We start from the raw sequence: 19,501 nt of genomic DNA, 5'->3' as shown, positions 1-19,501 counted from the left end.
TGTGTTCCTTTTGAGTTAAGTCTCTGAGAATAGCTTCATATCATCTCTCCCCATCAGCAGAGAGCACAGGAAATGATATCATTTTGTGATACGAAATAGAGGTGATCAGTTATGGCTACACTTTATTTCCTTTGCTAAAGGAACAGGTGGAATTCAATCTTTTTCTCTGTAATGTGGAGGAAATGATCAACCCTGTTGATACTGCTGCATCATCTCAAGTTGTCTGCATGGTGCAGCTATATTGCATTTCCGAGGGTACAGTGCTGGTGTAATTCAGATACTAAATCAAAATTGTTTTCACTGCTACATGGACAACCCTACCGCCCCCTCTATCTCGACTTCCTCCACACTGCACTTTTATTGTGTTATAACAGCATCACCTGCTGGCTGCAGTGGGAATCGCACACTGCTCAAATAATGTTCCCATTTGTATTTCTCCAGGGGAGGGCAGCCACGAGCCTTGGATGTGCAGGTTACTGCTGCAGACAAGAGTCAGTTTTATTCATAAGTCTGAGCCACATTTCATTTGAAATTGGTCCAGGCCATTAATTCAGAGCTACACAGGAGGATTAAGTGTTGCATAGCTCTGTAACAGGCTCCCACTAGTCATGTGGGGGGCAGAGGAAAGTTAAGACTAAAGGACTTTTTTGTCAACCTTTGTATTCTCAGCATTTTGGGATTTTTTGCGAATATGACAAATGCTTATTTTTTACTGATGCTGAATAAAAGTGAAAGAGTTACATTCCCCGTACTAAACACCTGAGCAACAGTAGCTACTGTGACACTGTTGTGATGCAAACTAATGCTGTTCTTCGAGGCCTAGTGGAGTTGAAAATGGATGGCACTGATCCTTAACCTTCAGGCGTGCTGCCCTGTGTCCCTTATGGCTTCAGCGGCTCGAGACCAGCACCCTCTCAGCGCCCTTTAATCGTCTTTATAACTCAAATAAATGAGTACATGAATTTCATGCAATAACTATTTCCTCTTGGGACAGTGGATGGGGAAAGGGGCATGCTCAGATTTGATTTATTAGCTCTTGCTCATTGTAAGAATAAACAGTGAAAGACAGGTGAGGATAGCGTTGAATTTTTTTTTTATGAATTTCATATTGGTGACAGAGTTAGATGTTAAAATGTATTCATCTGTGGCTGCAAAATTCCTCGTGGTACGCCTTACCCACTATTTGAGCAGACGCTGCGGTGTCAATCAAATCCTGAGATTTAATCGAAAAATGTCACCTCTGTGTGTTGACAAACTTCCATTCTTAAAGATCACAGTAGACACCTCAATTTACAAAAAGCTTTTTTTCCCAGCTGTTTGTCTGCGTGCGTCTTTGAACAGGTTATCAGAGAGATGCTGAGCAAAAAAACTGATAATGCATGGACGGCCTACACTAATTTACATTCACATATATTGCAACCACCCAACAATGGCTATATGATGTATGAATATTGTTATAGCCCGAGCTTCATTTGCACATCATACAGATGCCAGCAAAGTATATCTCAAAGTGCATCTTATTCTTATCTAAATGAGAACAGACAGATTTCTTGCGACTTGAAAAATTCAGATTCTCAATTCCCAGCATGCAACGGAAGGGGCAAAAGATAAAACACACACCTTAAAGATCATTAGCAATTAATATTTGGGGATTCATGAAGAAAAACAGCGTTAAACACTTGTTTAATAATTCATACTATAAACAAGAAAGTCTCCCACTTCCTTAATAATTTAGACGTAAGCTAATGTTGATTTATTCAGGAAGGTCTCTGCCACCAGCACCGCCTGGAGTGCCCAAATTTGAATTAAAGTAGGACAGTAGCAGGCGAGTCTGTAATAACATTTGTATAATTTTATTATTGCTCTGGGCTCAGTTCATTTCCTCCTCCAGTAGCTGCGTGAAATTGTTTGATTCTGGAAACTGCCTTGAGTCTGCGGCTCTGGGGTTGGAGGGTGGTACAGGAACAGGAAGGCATGCGACACTCTCTCTCTCTCTCCCTCACTCTCTCTCTCTCTCTGTCTGATGCTGTCAGAAACACAGACACACACGTACACACACTTACACACCAGAACAACAACAACAACAACAACCCCCGTGTGCGCACACACACACACACATGCAGTGAGAGAGATAAATAACTTTATTATTCTGGGTTTTGTAATACTGTTACATTGGCTCACTTAATAACTCAAGCTGTCTTGAGCAAATGATTGATCTTCTCACTCACCTTGTCACTTATGATGAATATTTTACCGCATTTGTTTGAGAAAGCTAAGAAACGAAATAACTCATTCATTACATTATCAAATCATATAAATATGCGAGTCTGTGTTTACGTCTTCTGCCAGCAGAGAGAACGCCACTTCTCGCCGATATTATTCAGAGAAAGTGGCTTCCACTGATTCTGTCCAAAGAGTTTGTAAAGAAGCTGATCTGATGAAATCCCAGCTTTTTTGTAACTTTACAACTAAGAAATATTTCATTTCATTTGGCCCACGAGGAGGTATTAAAGTTCATAATCATTTTCGCAGGTTTTACGAAGCTATCAAGCCTTATCGTGTGATTTCTAGTTTGTGGTGGTTCCTCCACTGTATTGTGATTTTGTTTACCAATGATAGGACTATCATTTCCAAAATGGTAATTTACAAAACTCTGATTACTCTAACACAAACAATCAAGTTTGGGAGGTATTAGCTCATGTAACACACACCTGAGACCCCGGTGGCTTTGACACAGGAAGGGAGGGTGGAGAAGTTCTGATTGGTTTCCTCGGGGCTCTGCTTCCAACTTCCCACCCGCACACATTCCCTCACTCCTCCTCCTCCCTTCAATTCCTTTATGCAGAGCAGCCCAAACTGCAGTTTGATGAAACACATTTGTTTGACTTAACTCTTGCCTCGCCATCACGGCTAAATCTCGAAGGCCTGTCGGTGTAATGTGGCCCAACAGCAATTGGGTTAATGAGAGGATATATGTGCAAGTGTGGGACTTGACCGGAGGAGCTGTTTTCCATTTGGGTTTGGTCTGCTCGTGTTATTAGGGAAACCTTTATTATTGTTGCCCTCTAGTGGGAACCATATAATAGGATTACATTTTATTAGAGCCTCCCAGCATTACCCAAGCAGCCCCCTCCTCTTGTCTCTCTTCCCCTCTCAGTAGTGTCACTACTCTGTCCACTGTGGGTGGGATGGGTGCATTTGGGGGCTGAAAGGGAAACCATCGAGCAGGGCTGCAAGTGACACCATACGAATGGGATCCTCATCTTTTCTGAGTTACAGAAAAAAACTGTGAGTTTTCAGTATTGATTTGATTTTTGATCACGCTTTTTCCAATCGCAAAAAAGGAGACCTCTTTCCTAAGCAGAGTAGAGTCTGTGGTGTGTGTCAGAGTCAAGTGTGGTAAAGTGATGTAACTCCATTGTAGCAACATGGAAGAAACTTCCACTATGTAAACTCTGTGGAGAAGTTTCTGAAAAAGGGGGTTTGAATAACGACACAATACACAGGCTTGTTAGTTTTTTACTGTTTGCCATCGCTAACTGAACAAGAGAGCTCCTGTTTCACAAAAAAAGAAGGAAAAAAAGGAAAATTACCAATGTTAATGTTTAACCTTCCGGGGGCATACCTGATGGTGGAGCTTGTTCTTCCCTCTAGCAGCAGAGAAATTCTCCAAAGCAAATTTTTATTATTGTGCAAAGGATAATATTTGATGAACAGTTCTGGCCTAAAACTGTGCAACCCCGCAGGGCAGATTGAGTCAGGCTCTGGAGCAGCTTCAGCACTTTCCCTTATCCATCCCACTCCCTTACATAACCACAGGCCATCAGACGGGCGTGGCGAGTAGAGCAGCAGTTATTAATATGGTCTGAGGGTAAAACCAACATCTCTCTCAGTCCGTACTGGCTCCGAAGGATCAGGTACCCCCATGTCATTCAGTGTAGATGATTAGGAGAATCAGTATATTTTTTCCTTAATGATAGATTATACATTCAGATGCCACAAATGTGTGACTGTTATCACTTTCAATTGATAATGACAGTACAGAGCATTCCTTTGAGTGTTAAAACTAGATCAAAGTCCAGCTTTGAAGTGAAATCATGTAACTTTGGACCATAAATAGGCCCCAAAATCTTTTGGATAACGGTAAAATGTTTAATGCAGTGTAATTATAGCACAGATTAATATATATACATATAAAGCCAGCAAAATGACTCAGTAATGTCCGTTACACTGATATTTATTCAAAATTTGCCAACATGAGTCACCGTAAGCTGCTATAGCTAACCACATCAAGTTAAGTAAAGTGGTACAGCGGGCTAAATGCTGAACATACTGACTTCAGATAAGGTGTGTTTTATGGTTTATGAATTTGACTTTCCGCTTCATTCCTTCAAAACGTAGCTCAACATGCTTTCTGTGTTTCAGTTGTGACAGAAAGGACTGATAACCGACGTTATTGTTTCTTTTGCCATAGTCCCTTTCACAAAAATTCCTGCAAGCCAAAACAAAAAAAAAGTTTTCCAGGATTCCTCTCTCCTCCTTTTCTCTTGTGTATGCATTTATAACCCTATGATGTCATTGAGGCTACACAGTCTCTGTTTGGGGCAAACACACATCTGCAACCAATCTGGATAATTTGTTCACCAAAATATGGCGCAGCCAGCCAGCGCTTGCCTGCTGTTGCTGCTGTAGCAGTTATATCCAAGGAAAATACTACTCCTCCGCAGCAGCATTAGAACAATTACTGTTGTTTTTCTCTCTCTCTCTCTTTTGTCTTTTTGGCATCAAGCATCACATTGCATTCAAAGATCTGCACTGTTTAGGTTCAACAACATCTGATGCATATTTGAAATACTAAAGTGAGAGGATCCCATTAGGAATGGGCTCCATTTGTGTGGAAAATGGATAACGTATGGGTATTTTAAGGCCCGAGGTGTTCTCTGCTCACTACAGTTTGTCAGATTAATGGCATTAAAAATGTGTGTGTGAGTGTGTTTGACTGTGTGTATCCTTAGTAGGCAAGGCTTAGTGTATAGTGTGTGTCCCGGCCAGCATAACCTCTGGGGCAAATAACTTCATGGTGACACTTTAATCCTGTGTTTGTTTTCCTGTGGGACATACTGGTCAAAAAGTGGAAAGTTTAATGATCCCTGGATCGGATGAGGATGAGGAGGGATGGGAGTGTGTGTATGTGTGTTTCTCAAGAGCAACCCTGTTTATCATCTGCACAGAGATGCTGTGAGAAGGGAGCTCTTTTGATGAAGAGGGGTGGAAAATGCTTATGTTTGTGCGCTCGCATCCATCAATCACTGGTCCCTCGGCGCGGATTTCTTATTCCACCGTCGCTTCAAAACAAATTTGGATTCAGTTTTCTCCCTGGATGAACATTTTACATCCTCTGCCTGTTTGTAAATATTTGCTTCAAATAGTTGTTTTCTCTGTTCTTATGATGGGTTGTGTTACAATAACATGCCCATACTGATTTGCCTTCATAGCTGCTGCTAAAACACAAGTAGATGTTCTGAGCAGTAGGGGGCGCAAGAGTGGACACCTCAGCCTTGTTGCATTAGACATGGAGTCGGGATAACTGTTGAGAATGTCAAGAAATGACTGTCAATTTTATCTCCAGGTGGACACGAAATAGCACTCGCCACTCACACAGAATAACCGTGTGTGTTCACATGAAGGTTTTTTTTTTACAACAGGAATGTCTTTAAACAAGTCATTCCTTCACTGTCTGCATCCCCTAAGTAATTCTAAAAGCCTCAGAAGTGCCTCAATCTTCCTGAAATCATGCATGGTTGAACATTTGAAATGAGCTCGACATCACCCTCAGGCACTGATTCAGACTTGATTGGGGCAAGGCAAGCTGCAAGTGCTTATTTATACAACTACGTCATTTGGAGGTTGTCCAAAGGGAGGAAAAGAGACCGAGGAGATTACAAAGGAGAAACTACAGAGTGGGAATTTCATTAACCACATTCCATTAATTTAATAAGTTGAATCCAGGCTAATCAACAAGTTGTCTAATGCACATGCAGGAGTATATGGCATGTGTTGGTGCAGGAACTGGCTTAGATAGGTTAGATGTTTTGAGAGAGGTAGAAGAGGAAAAATAAGAAGAAAAAAAGAAAGCTCCCACCAACAATCTATATAATTATCATCATCTGCCGCTTTTCCTCCCTGGCAAAGAAACACTCCATCCATTTGTAGAAATCGCCCGAGGGAACGTTACATCAAAACTAATCATAACGATTAAAATCAGCTTCTCTGCGAGAGGGAGGCAATAGGCAAGTTGGAGGCAGGAGGAGTGAGGGTGTTGTAAATGCAGAAAAAAAAAAGATTTCTTTATTTGATTTTATAAAAACATAAACTCAACAAAGACTGAGGCTCTGCTGCTGTGATCCCTTTGCTCGCAGTTTTATTCTGCAGATTGGTTTAGACTGGGGCAGAGACATGAGCTAATTGTATCCTGATCTTTGCCTTGAGGGGTTTCGGAGCCCTGGAGCAAGTATTCTCTGTATTTTGTTCTGTCTACCTTAGCCAAGCTATTGCATTTCTCGCTGGTGTAGGAAGAGAAGCAGATCGTGGGCCAAATCGGAGGGAAAAGGTGCACAAAAAGATACTTTATGCCGCTCTATGTTTCAGGTAAGCGGAGATTTATTTGGTTTGCTATTATTTCCGAGGCTGGATGGACTGGGACATTGAGGCGCAGCAGCTTTTACGCATGTGCCAAGCGATTCGAGCGGTACAGTTCTTAAAAAATATTTAACCACTTCCTGGCTATTGTTCCTTAGTAACTGTACAAATGTATGCGCGTGACTACAATATACAAGGCTGTGGTACATCTGGTCTAAACGAGCGGCGGATTACACTGCGATCTTGTCGAGCAAACACTCTTACTTATCCACCGTGTGAATTCGCTCCTGGCGCGTTTCAGCTCCGAACACATCACCGTCTCCCGTGTGTCGCTGTTGCTGTATAACTTGTTCGTAAACTTAACTCAAACCCTCGTTTGTTTTTATGCCGTTTTCCTCGATGATGATGATTATTTTTCATTTCTTTTTTCGAAGTCAGTTTTTTTTTCTGGTCGTGAAACAGTTGTGCTTCCTGGCTGCCCCAGATCGTCTAATGAAAGACGCCATTGTGGAGTAATTTTGCCGCAGGCTTTTTTTTTTTCTTCTCCCTTATTCTGTAAGACAGGATGTACCTTTTACACACGTCAATGCAGAATCTGTGAAGCAGCCTTTTAATAAGAGCCGCGGTCGTGTTAAGAGAATCACATTTAGCCTATGTAAACCAAAGACACAAACAGGAGCGGGTTGTGTCCTGTCTCTTTTCCTCTCTCTTGGCTCCCTGACCGCGCCGTGCGTAATCAACTCCAAGGTCCGGATGCGAATCGGCAAATATAGTTTACAAAGTCACAATCCCGATGTATTATTCCGCCTGTGGAACCACGGGTTGTGTAAATGAACGCTTGCGTCTCTTCACAAAGTTATCCCTTCTAAATATATACATTAAAAAAAATACATGGGCTAATTACACATATTTTCCCACTGCGGGGTGAGACTTAAGGTGACGTTTATTTAATGTATGATCCCAAATAAAAATCTTCTAACTTTAGGGTCACCTGTGAGCCATAGCCTGTTGTCGGTTTTTACCCGTTTCAGAGGACGCGTGAATAAACAGAGTGAGACTGAGATGTTGGGCTTGTCAGGACCGATCACTTGATGGCGCTGTAATAACAAACCCACACCACATTTACTGTATGTACAGCATCTGTATCTGCTGCATCTGTTTCCTATTAAGATTACATTTAACAAACAGGCTGATCTTGGAAGAAGACAAATACTTATAAGGCACATCAGTGAGCCCACATCACATTTGTCATGAGGACACATCAGCTGGAAGTTAGTGGTGCTTGACTATATTAAGAACTCCTTGGACAAAAATGCTGTTATTGTATTTCATATTATGGCTCTGCCACTCCTCTGCCTTGGGACACTTCAGTCTGTGCCAGTGAACATGCACCGCCGTCTCCAACAGCCTGCAGCAACACTCTGCTCATCACACTTCCTTATCTGTGATGTCACTGCTACAGTAACTCCACAAAGAGCTTTAGTGGCCCCACTTGTGGTAAAACTCCGGGAATAATTGTGTGTTTGAGTTGGGTAAACAGGCCGCTGGAGGAGTGATGTAACTGGCTTGGATGTTAAATGTAAGGTCCAGATTGCCTGTAATTCATTGAAGATGCTCAGTTTCTACTGCACTGTTGATTCCCATAAACAGTGTGAATCATCATTGCACTGAAATGCCACCTCTGCTTTTCAAGATAGGAAATGTGTTATATCCCATTATTATATTTCCACTTTAAGGAGCAGGGACAGGCGTAGTTTATTTACACTGGTAACTACACTTATTCTTCCAGGCAACCTCTCCATCCTTTCACTTAATAGGCCTAAGTGTTTTTTATACTAAACACATTTCTGCATTTGTCACCCCCCGAAAACTTTTCTGAGCTGCTGCTGTTGCTGCTAACTGAGAAATGTGCTTTTAAGAATTACAGCCAGCTTTGAGCTGTGAGTGTGACACGATGCGAACCGCACACAATCTTATACATATATCTGAAGTACATGCATTTTTAAACACGCAACAAAACCGCAGTTGTTGCCACATTTCAGGACTTTCTGTGTGTCCACATGTTGCAACAGAGTGAGAGGAGAAATTATATTAGCAAACTGTTGCAAAGAATAGTGACATTTATAATGCCTAATGACCATAAAGATACACACACACTTAGTCGTGCCACCAGCCCATAATATTTACCCACACCTTTTTGTTATGACTGTTTCCCTACCTGCTTTTTTCTTTCTTTCTTTGCAGTGACTGAAGTTAGCCCAAAGTCTGTAGTTGTCTGTGTGTGTGTGCGTGTGTGTGTGGACATTTGAAACAAATGGCCGTGGGCACCAAAGCAGAGACAACCCATCCAGATTATGTAAATACCAGTCTGCCTGCCTCAAACTGAATGTTAATGCTCTGATCTGAAATGCTAATTGTGTCTTGTGCGATATGTCGAAACACTGAAGTGCTGCATTGTGGGATGGAAAATTGAAAGCTAGTTTGTTGTATATGCTGATTCCAACAGGCCCTTTGATTATTGTAGTGGCAGACACACAGTGGCTTCTCAGGTTTTTGTAGAGAGAGAGCTATAGTGTTTGTCTCTTAAAATATAAAAGAAGAAAATCATCTTTCCTTCTTTTTTCTATTTTCTTTTTTTTTCTCTTTTTTTTGCATCATAGGCCTGTCACTGAAAGACCACTGTTGGAAAACAACAGGGGTAACCGGAGCAACTCATGTACTCCATGCTTTGATGCACTGAGTCTGTTTTAGATTTGTTTGCGCATACTGTGGTGCAACAAGATTACACAGGCTGCGTAAAGGAGCGAAAGCCGTAAACACATACATCTCAAGTTGTTTCATGAGGGCTGGAAACTTTTGGGAACAGGTCCACAACACAGACATATGGTTTTCGTAAGCTGTATGATGGTGAATTCAAAATGGCAACAGGTAGAGGGGGAAAAAGAGTTGGTGAAGAGGATCTGCAGACACATGAGCATCAGTGGTGTGTGCTTACTGGTGGGTTCTGAGGATGCCGTGACCTTTGGACCATCCTTGAGGTACAACTGTTAACAGGCAGCGATCTGACGTGGATTTCACTACCAAGAAAAGGTCGACAGCACACGTTGCCTTTACTTCTACCAACTCTGAATGATTTTGTGATATTAAAGCAGAACCCCACAACCCCCCCTCCCCTCCACCACCTCCCACCCACCCAGCCACCCAACCACCCGTTTCTCTTTCACTCTCTCTTCTCTCTCTCCCCTGCAATTTTCCATAATGCCTTACAGATTTTACACTCAATCCACCTTTGCGATGACAAGGCTTTGAGGAAATCCAATTCCACCAAGCTGTTTTCAGAACTTACTCTCCACAGGCACACACTCGCTCTCACACTCACTCACACACACACACCACCATCTCCACAAATTAGTCAGGGAACAAATTACCTGCATTCTGAGTGTGATCCCACGCACTTTGCCGGCTGCCTTACACAGGTCCCCTTTTGAAGAGCAGCCATGTGATTTCTCTCTCTTTTGCCCTGCAGGCCCCTTTGCCTTCTGCGAGGGATTCTGGAGTTGAATTTTAAAACTATGTATGGCTGCTGCCTGCGCTTATCAGCGCGTGCACAAGCGGCATGCAAATCAGACCAGGATCACACACCGCATTGGAGGCCTACACTCAAAGGCAAGCTTAATTGCTAATTGGGTATCTAGGTGTGAAACTCACACTGCCAATGAGAAGCAGGAATGTGGATGTTTTAAGGCCAGTGGTTGAACTAATTAATTTTAATCTGAATGTTATTAAAAATTGTGGATTCCTTGCATTTTCTATGAAAAACAGCCCAGGAGAGAGCTGTGGCAGTACTTTTAAGAGCAATTGGACATGTTGTGGTCTGTTTTTTGTTTTTGTTTGTTTTTTTTTACACTCCGTGATTATTAGTGAAGGGTTGGTGTGGTCATCAGTTATTACACAGCCTATCTCTGACCTTTGTGAAGCACAAAGCTAATGAGGAACTGATCAGGAAGTGTTTGTCCTCTCCAAGGGACAGATGTTTTGGAGGGATGTGAACTGATAGTCCCCATGTGTAATTGAAAAGATGAAGATCAGTCAAGTGGCTTATGATTTTCTGTGTGTGTTTGTGGCTGGTGGATGTATAAAGGGGAGAATTTGTGGTCCAGTAGGTGCTGGAGTGGGTTCGGTTCGGTCGCAGCCAGTGTTTTGGGTCGTGCCACAGACTAAACTTTGTGACTTTGTTGGGACTGTTGTGTTAAAGTAGGGTTTGAGCATGCGGAACAATGGGGCAGCAGCAACGTCAGGATGAGTGTGTGACCGCGCACATGCAGCAACACTGCTCCACAAAAAAAAAAGGAAAAAAGAAAGGAGGGGGGCAAAGGCCAGCGGTGGAAGGTCCAGGTCCAGATGTGCTCGTTGACCCGACTCGCACCAAAACCAGACGATCACATTCTGTTGCCTATCGGGCGGAGGGGTTGTTTTATTCTGAAAATGCGACACACATACCTGCCACTGAAACAGCGACAGCCCAAAAAGAGCCGCAGGCGCTACAATGCTAATGTTGTCGGGGGCTTTGACTTCTCCCAGCCATTGCAAAGACGCCGCTCCGTGTGACAGCCACGGCGCCGCTCTTCCCCCGGTGTGCTCGCTATAGAAACCCCCCTCTCTCCACAGTTTTTTGCAGGTGTGTTTGGAGAAAAGGAGAAAAAAAAGAGTCGAGTCGACAGCGTCACATCTGTTAACCTTTAAAAAAAAAAAAAAAAGTCAGCGCGGTAATGGACGAAACGGATATCATGGACTTAACGCATCAGAAAGCGAGAAAGCGACCGCGTCCAATCAGTTCTGCGGATGAGTCCGTGCACGCTTCCCTCAAACGGCTCCCGATCCGAGCGGCGGCGGCGGAGTGCAGGGAGCCCTCACTGATGTTCGCAGTCAGGGGAGAGCCCGTTCCCGCAGCGTCTCTCAAGCAAAATGACCACTCGCTGACTTCATCTCCAACCACAGTGATGCCGGCGCAGGTAAACGCGTAAAAAGTCCGATATTGTCTGTGTAGAAGTTAAAGTGAGAAAGAAGGAAAGAAAGAAAGACAAGACGCGGAAACATCGTTCTCGACCTGTCACTTCTGCTGGAGGAGTGAAGTGGTAGTTTTTTTTTTTTTTTTTTAATGAATGCAGTGTGTGAATAGATTGTCTTCCTGCTGTCCTTAAATGTAGAGTGCGCACTTAATTGTCACGTTATTTCAATGTCTGGCTCGCACAGTCCTCTGTTTGATGCTTACCTACTTTCATTTACTGTTAAACATTTTTTCCCCAGCAAATGTTTATAACATCTAAATCCAGTAATGCTCCCTAAATGAGATCTCCCAGACACACACACACACAAACACACACACTCCCTCTCTCTCTCTCTCTCTCTCTCTCTCTCTCTCTCTCTCTCTCTCTCTCTCTCTCTCTCTCTCTCTCTCTCTCTCCCATCCTCCTCACTCAGGCTCTGAAACTTTTGGGGGGTAAAGTAATTTTCTTCTGAGAGCTGAAAAGAAATTGTCTCTGCTAATGGTGTTTGTAGGTTAACAAGAGACAGTTTCTCCAAATCCTATTACTGTATTCAAATCAAGAGTCATTATTGCTCATTTCCAAGACTGTGAGATTGATGCTCCAAATTAATTTGGTTTTGGAGATTATGGCCCACAGGAGTGGATGCATGTGCTTTGTGGCAACATTCAGGTCAAGGTCAGGCTGCTCTAACTTGCACAGGAAAAATCTTCCCTTGCACCCCTCCAGCACTGTGGAGCGTGTTGCACTGCAGAAATCTTTAGATTTTTTTTAATGTCTGGATGGAAATGTTATAAATCTTATTTGTGAACTCCTGCGTGGTCGTGTTAACAGTGTCCTTTATTATAAAAAAAATCTTTGATATGTAGCAGGAAAACAATCCGATTTCATCCTCTTGCCAATCTCACCTCCACGTGTCATCATGTTTTCTCCCCTGTGTTGTCTGAAACAGGATCATCGCTCCAGCATGTCCAGACCCATGATCACACGGTCACCAGTGTCTCCCTTGAGTAACCAGGGCATCCCCACACCTGCACAGCTCACCAAGTCCAACGCCCCTGTGCACATCGATGTGGGCGGACACATGTACACCAGCAGTCTGGCCACCTTAACAAAATTCCCAGAATCCCGGTGAGTTTGTTCTACTACCATGCTTGTGTATTCAAAGTTAGTTTGTGTTGTTGAATGGGAAATTAAACCAAACCGAGAGAGGTCCTGTGTTGTTATGAGGAGTTTATCCCGCTCAAGTCGGGCATGTTTGTCAGGATCAACTGCTGTAATGCCATCTTGTTTTATGTTTAATGTCATCCTCTGACATTAAACAGTCAAATGTCACATCTCTTTATATCACAAAAATATCCCATGGATGCACTCATCAGAGATGCTGCTTTTTTTTCTTGCTTTTTTTTAATCAAACATCGCCTCTCTTATCTCCTTCATCAAATTTATCAGGAAGTATCATTAAATGTCTCCTTGTCAAGTATGAAGCCCACAGTTATTTTTGAACAGTAAACAATTTGTAGGAGCTTTCAAGTGCAGGATGCAGCGCTCAGACAAAAGCAACTTGGTTATTCTGACAGATGTCACAGCAGCAGTAAAGGGCCAAAGGGCATGGGGCCATCTGGAGGCGGGGAGGCCGCACTGTCGCCCCGAGCCTGGGCCTGAGGGTGACTGGCACTCTGCCTAGGGCAACCAACAACCAGCTGGCCCTGACCTCCCCAGACCACCTCTGTTTTTTTTAATCTTGTCCTTTCTTATTCTTTCTTTCTGTTTGACTTTTTTTTTGTTGCCTCTGATTTTTCCTCTCTCCATCCTTCCTCCTCTCTGATTGATGCAAGCTTGGTAACGTGTTCATGTCCGTGCTTAGGTGTGAAAAACATTTCAGAGCTTTAGAAAATTGAGTGAGTCACCATCCTTTGCACATGCTCTTGCTTCACTGTATCATTTTTGACTCTTTCTTCCTTCCTTTTTTTCATTCCTTCTCTCCCACCACATACAGTGCAGTGCTAATCTCCGGAGCAGCACTGTAGAGATAATGTTTTAAATAGAATATTGCTGTGAACTTTTGTTAATGTTGACACGTTGTCCTTCTCCCTCGCTCCCTCCCTCCCTCCTCCCCCCTCCCCCCTCTCTGTCCAACCTGCCACCCCTCCCACCTCTGTGGGCAGAATTGGTCGTCTCTTTGATGGCACAGAGCCTATAGTCCTGGACAGCCTGAAGCAGCACTACTTCATTGACAGGGATGGACACATGTTCCGCTACATCCTCAACTTCCTCAGGACGTCCAAGCTCCTCATCCCAGATGACTTCAAAGTGAGTGGAAGTCTATCCTAGAAACTGTGAATTCCCATCAGCCAGTCAGCAATCCTACAACCTTAACGCACACAATGAATGCTAAGGCCATGGAATGCCTTTGGTCACCGGTCCGCTCCTTGAATCGCTGCAAACGCTTCCCATGCTGGAGACAAAATATCAGGGCTCCTCCAAACAAAGCTCAGCCCTGATGCATTTATTCATCATGGGATGCAGTTTGCTCCCCTCCAGCTATTAGCAGCCAAAGATTCCCTTTCAGATATGTAAGGGAAGCGATAAGCTTGCATCTGTGGTGCCCATGACCACATTGCATGTGCTAAATTTCTCCTCTGCTCTATGTTCTCGTGCCACTTCTCCGTCCAGGGTGAGTCGCACTGTATGTGACACATTAGCATTCTTTCTTTTTTACTCTTATGTGTCATTTAGCCAGTAATTACTTAGCTTGCCCTGGGAGAAAACAAATAACCACATTATCTGATGGACTGTCCGCAGTGTGACTCAATCAGTGGAAAGTATGTCAGCTAAAATAAGCAAAGACAAAAGACAGGCTCAAGTTCAGGCTAAGGCCACATTCACATTGGTTAGATTTGGGAGAGGAGCATGAGAAAACTTGAATATGGTGTGATTGTAGGCCCTGCAGTCCTGTGGGTAAAGGATCTCCTCCTCTGCCCTGCGCAGCCCTGTGTTACACGTCGCACCACATCTCCGCCACTCGGTATCTTTAGTAATTTTTGCTGAATAGTGTCTCGGCTCGGGTTTATTGCTCGTTCATGTAGAACGGTGGTTTCAAACATCCCTGTTGTTGTGTCTCGGGTTTGGATGCACATGAAAAAGAAAATCACAACCATCAACTGATTAAGTTCAGTCTGTTTTTGGTTATTATGCTCTGGCATAGCAACATGTGCTGCATGCTGCGTTTAGCTAGCAGCCTCCAGTGCAGTGCAGTCTACCTTGATATGCAGGGAGCTGTCTTCAAACAATACTTGTAGATATGAAAATGGTATTGTTTGAAGGGGTTTCTGAGCTTATTAGATATTAATTGATAAAACCTTTAATTGTGTTGGCAAGCATTAGTAGCCTCAAACCTGCTCCATAAAAATATTTTGTGCGAATGAGACTGAGCTGGTACAATAAAATGTGTGAACATAAAACAGGAACCACAATATCGAGCAACTCAACATATAGTTTTTTCCCCCCCACTCTTTCAGGACTACAGTCTGCTGTATGAGGAGGCGCGGTACTTCCAGCTGCAGCCCATGCTTGCAGAGCTGGAGCGCTGGCGCCAGGACCAGGAGCTGGGGCGGGTGTCGCGCCCGTGCGAGTGCCTGGTGGTGCGTGTCGCCCCCGACCTGGGCGAGAGAATCACGCTCAGCGGCGACAAGGCTCTGATCGAAGACGTGTTTCCGGAGATCGGTGATGTCATGTGCAACTCCGTCAATGCCGGATGGAACCATGACTCCACGCATGTCATCCGCTTCCCGCTCAACGGGTACTGCCACCTCAACTCTGTGCAGGTAAGAGGAGATTCTGGATGCTGTGGTTGTATGGTCGTCGATACAGAGCGGTTTATTCCCTCAATACGTCTAAACACTGAAAGGTCGGACAAAGCAGTGTTTTTTCTTTATTTCTTTCCATTCAGTTGTGAGCCCAAGGAACTGAGGTGATGATCTGTTCATTCAGCTTCGTTTCATCTGCTGTTATACTGTAGACTTTTCAAATTGTACTTATGTCTGATTGCAAAATCTTATCTTTTTTAATCTAATCGAATCACAAGAACAGCCTCGCAGAAAAATAAGTTCTTTGATGAGTTCATCAAAGCATCAGTTTAGTAAGCCATCATTACGCAAGTCTACCACCATCTTTACTTTTCTGTGATCTGACTGGAATAATGATTTTGACTGTAGATCTGGAGCTGGTGAATACTCAGCTACACATTTTTTTTAAAACTCTTATGTATTCCGTTGCAACACTCACATCATCGGTCCTCACATCTTTCCCAATATTGCCTTATGAGTAAATTGAAAAACAGTTACAAGTAAATCTTTTTGTCGTTTTGGGTTCCTTTAAACTTTCAATCTTCAAGCAGACATGCATGCTAACATGCTAAAATTGGACAGTGAAATGGCTAATTGTAGACTTAGTCTCAACAAGTGAAGGAGTATTTGGCACCTTAAATTATGGTGGAGAGAGTCACATGAATGTGGAAACTCGGGGTGGGATGGGGGGAGGACTGGCTGACAGCAAGAGAAAGTAGGCAATTCAGGATGCAATGAAACACTTAAGTAGACATAAGATGAGACGATGCCCCTGAGTGTCTGAGGGGGTTGCTGGATCAATGCTCAATTTAAAAATCAAAATCAAGCCAAGCAACTCCACATACATAGTTGTTTGGTCCAAGAAACAAATCAGTGGGACACGTTTTTAGTAAGATTTCTTACCAAAAAGAAGTTCAGAGATAGAGTTTCGCAGATCCACAAGAATTCAGATAATGAAGTCAAGGAGCAGGGAGTTAGAAAACCAGTCTTTTCCATAACATTTTAAAGGTGTTGAGAAAGTTGTGATTTGCAGAGCAGCAAAACTATATCTTGAAGTCTTTCATTATCCAAGTTCCTTTGAAGGACTGAAGGCCAGTGTACTCTTGACACTGTATAGAAAGGATTTAATATTATTCTATCCTTTGGGTTCTTGCCCGAACAGCGCTTGTAAGACTAAAACAGGACCGTAAAACCAAAGCCTCTACATTCAGAAAGGCGTGTTAAATTCATCTTTTATATTCAGCGTGTATTTGGCAATATTGTATTTCTCCAATTATATATTGATATTCCACTAATTCATTGATGGTAAGATCCTCCGATATGCGTCAATAAATGATGGAGGAGAGGCATATTTAAAAAGATTTCACAATGATTTGGACTGTGTCTCCATCTGAGGAAGTCAAATCTCCATCTCCTTCCCAAAACACACACAAACAAACCCGTCTCTGAAGTGTGTGAGTCGTGGAGAGCGAGCAAGAGAGTGAGCATGCTCCCTGGCAGGTTGTCCCCAGGCAGGGCCCATAATCCTGTTTGGTTATTAAAGCACGCCGGCGGTGGATGCTGTATCTGCGGCTAATGGAGGCAGGGCGGGGGTTTTGAGAGAAAGAAGGGGGGCATAGAGAGCTGCCAGCAGTAGGGGGACCTTTGTAGTTTTGGCGGAGGCTTGGGCCTGGGGCTGGGGGAGAAAATGGGGAGAGGGGGTTTTGCTGAGCAGCCCACACTGAGCCAAGTGGCAGAGAGAAAGCCTCACTGCTCCCTGGGGCCTCTTCGATGGAATGTGATCCTACAGCCCCCCTGGACACGTCTGTAGATGTCTGCAAGGCTGCGAGATCAGGAGACCAGCTACACACACACACACACACACACACACACACACAGACAGACAAACACACATATACACCAGAAAACAATGAAAATATGGCATGAGGCAAAATGAGAGGCTCTTGGTTTTGTGGAAGTCTCATCCAAATTCCCGTCACAGGCCGTATGTTGGTGCAGCTTACTCCCAAAGCTATTTCCAATGCTAGACTTAGCACTAACTCTGCAGCATCTAAGTGTGTGTGTGTGTGTGGGGGGGGGGGGGGGGGGGGGGGGGGGGTGTTCTGTGCTTTTTCCAGTCATGTAAGTTATGAACAAAAGGTCAAAGGTTACATTAATGATTTAGCACCACACTTTATGATGACTTGTCGACCTCTACAAATGATTTATCTGGCATCTGAATTACAAGGTTGGCAATCAAAGATAGATGAATACATGCTATGTGTCATTAGACTGCTTATAGGGGGTGCTAATTATGGCCTTTCCTACTATAACTGATGTCCTGCATTGCTTCTAACTTTTCCCTCCTTCTTTCTTGTCCGTCTTCTTTTAGGTTCTAGAGCGTCTCCAACAACGTGGCTTCGAGATTGCTGGCTCCTGCGGTGGCGGCGTGGACTCATCCCAATTCAGCGAGTATGTCCTGAGGAGGGAACTGAGGAGGACAGGTCAGCGAGGACCCAATTCAAACAGGATAAAGCAGGAGCAGCTGGACTAGAATCCTCCTGAGCAGTAGGAGGTGCTAGACTTTTCTGTGGCAGCCAAAACGTTCGATGCTGCAGAGCTCTGTGGACTCTGTTTTTCTTCGTTTCCTTGTTGATGTTTTTGTTTTCTTAAACTTGAGAACCATCTAGAGAATAAAAAAGAGGTGCAACAGGAGATTTTTGCCGTAAGAAGATACAAGACATTTGATAAGTTTGAGATTGCAAGGACATTTGTTATTGTCTTGCCCCCGTAAACCAATTTAAAAAGGATTTATATACGCTGGATCCCCAAACAAAGTTTGTTTTAAAACTTGGAGCCTACATTAGGTTGAATATGATTTCTATTATACCCATATAAATTAAAAAGGCTTTATCGCTTACGTAGTATGTTGCATAGCTTGTCACCAGTGACTTGATTTTGTTCTCTCACTGGTAAATTGGCAAAGTCTGTTTTTATCCCTCGCTGTAAAAAGGTCACTAATGTGTTGCTTACAGTACAGAATGTCTCAGTTGTCATAAACGATTAGTTTCAACAAAGCATCCTTCTTTTTTTTTTACAATTAACATGATGTTGAATATTGTGATAAAAATGAAGTGTTTTTTTTTTTTGCTTTTTTACCTTAATGGAAGTTACGTTATTGGATTATGCCATAAAATATAGTTGACATTAGCATCATCAAAATTTAACATAAAAGACCACTCTATAAGCAGTAAAGAACATAATTCAGTAAATTATTATATCACACCATTTGCCTCATTGGGGAGTATGAACTACTAACCCCCATGTGCTACCTTGGGAATTATTTAATTGGATCATAATATTCCTCTGAGTGATGACCTGTAAAGTTTTTCATTGTATATGTGTTTGTGTTTTTTACATTGAATCTTTTTAAAGCAAATTTGTTGCCTCCGACATGACTGAACAGATTAAAAGCTTATTGTACTACCCACTCCAAGATCACTTTTACTTGTAGCACATATTGATATGAAGTTGAATATAAAGTATTTCTAAGACGACTGACCCACCTACGCTCCCTAGATTTGAGTAAAGAGGAATGTAGCAAAAAAATGTGAAATAAATCTCAACTAAAGTTGTCATGGTGTCTGTTCACTGTGTTTGCATTGCTGTAGGGACTGCTCTCACACTTGCTACGTCTGCTCTGTGCTGCATTTGAAGCACAGTGGTTAGATAGTTCTTCCTAAAACCTGGATTTACTGCATCTATTCTACCACTGAAGATTTCTATCATCCCAAATGTGTGCAGTGACAAATAAGGCACAAAATCTTGTACATTAAATTGTGTTTTAGCTCTACAACCAGAGAGGTAAAGCTAACTTCACTAAGGCAATATTGTACCTTGGAGGATTTATGCTGGTGCATCAGTGACTACTTCGGGCATCCTTTACTTAGTTATATTGAATAGAGCCGACTTCTCCACGCAAGTCCTGTC

The 19,501-nt window shown here is 43.0% G+C and overlaps 1 protein-coding gene across 2 annotated transcripts; it reads left to right on the top strand.

Moving 5' to 3' along the window:
- The first annotated feature begins 3,211 nt into the window (after nt 1-3,211).
- Nucleotides 3,212-19,064, top strand: kctd1 (potassium channel tetramerization domain containing 1). Of its 2 annotated transcripts, none has more exons than XM_083992218.1 (5): nt 3,212-3,288; nt 12,637-12,815; nt 13,853-13,997; nt 15,206-15,511; nt 17,904-19,064. In XM_083992218.1, the coding sequence occupies exons 2-5, from the start codon at nt 12,652-12,654 to the stop codon at nt 18,063-18,065; spliced, it is 777 nt and encodes a 258-aa protein (XP_083848344.1). In that variant the 5' UTR covers nt 3,212-3,288; nt 12,637-12,651; the 3' UTR covers nt 18,066-19,064. The 2 variants fall into 2 exon arrangements, with proteins under 2 accessions (XP_083848344.1, XP_083848343.1); XM_083992217.1 differs by lacking the exon at nt 3,212-3,288 and adding an exon at nt 6,486-6,648.
- Nucleotides 19,065-19,501: the final 437 nt, after the last annotated feature.

Source organism: Trachurus trachurus, assembly GCF_905171665.1.
Source record: "Trachurus trachurus genome assembly, chromosome: 17".
NCBI classification, from domain to species: Eukaryota; Metazoa; Chordata; class Actinopteri; order Carangiformes; family Carangidae; genus Trachurus; species Trachurus trachurus.
This window is presented reverse-complemented; position numbering and strand designations above follow the sequence as displayed.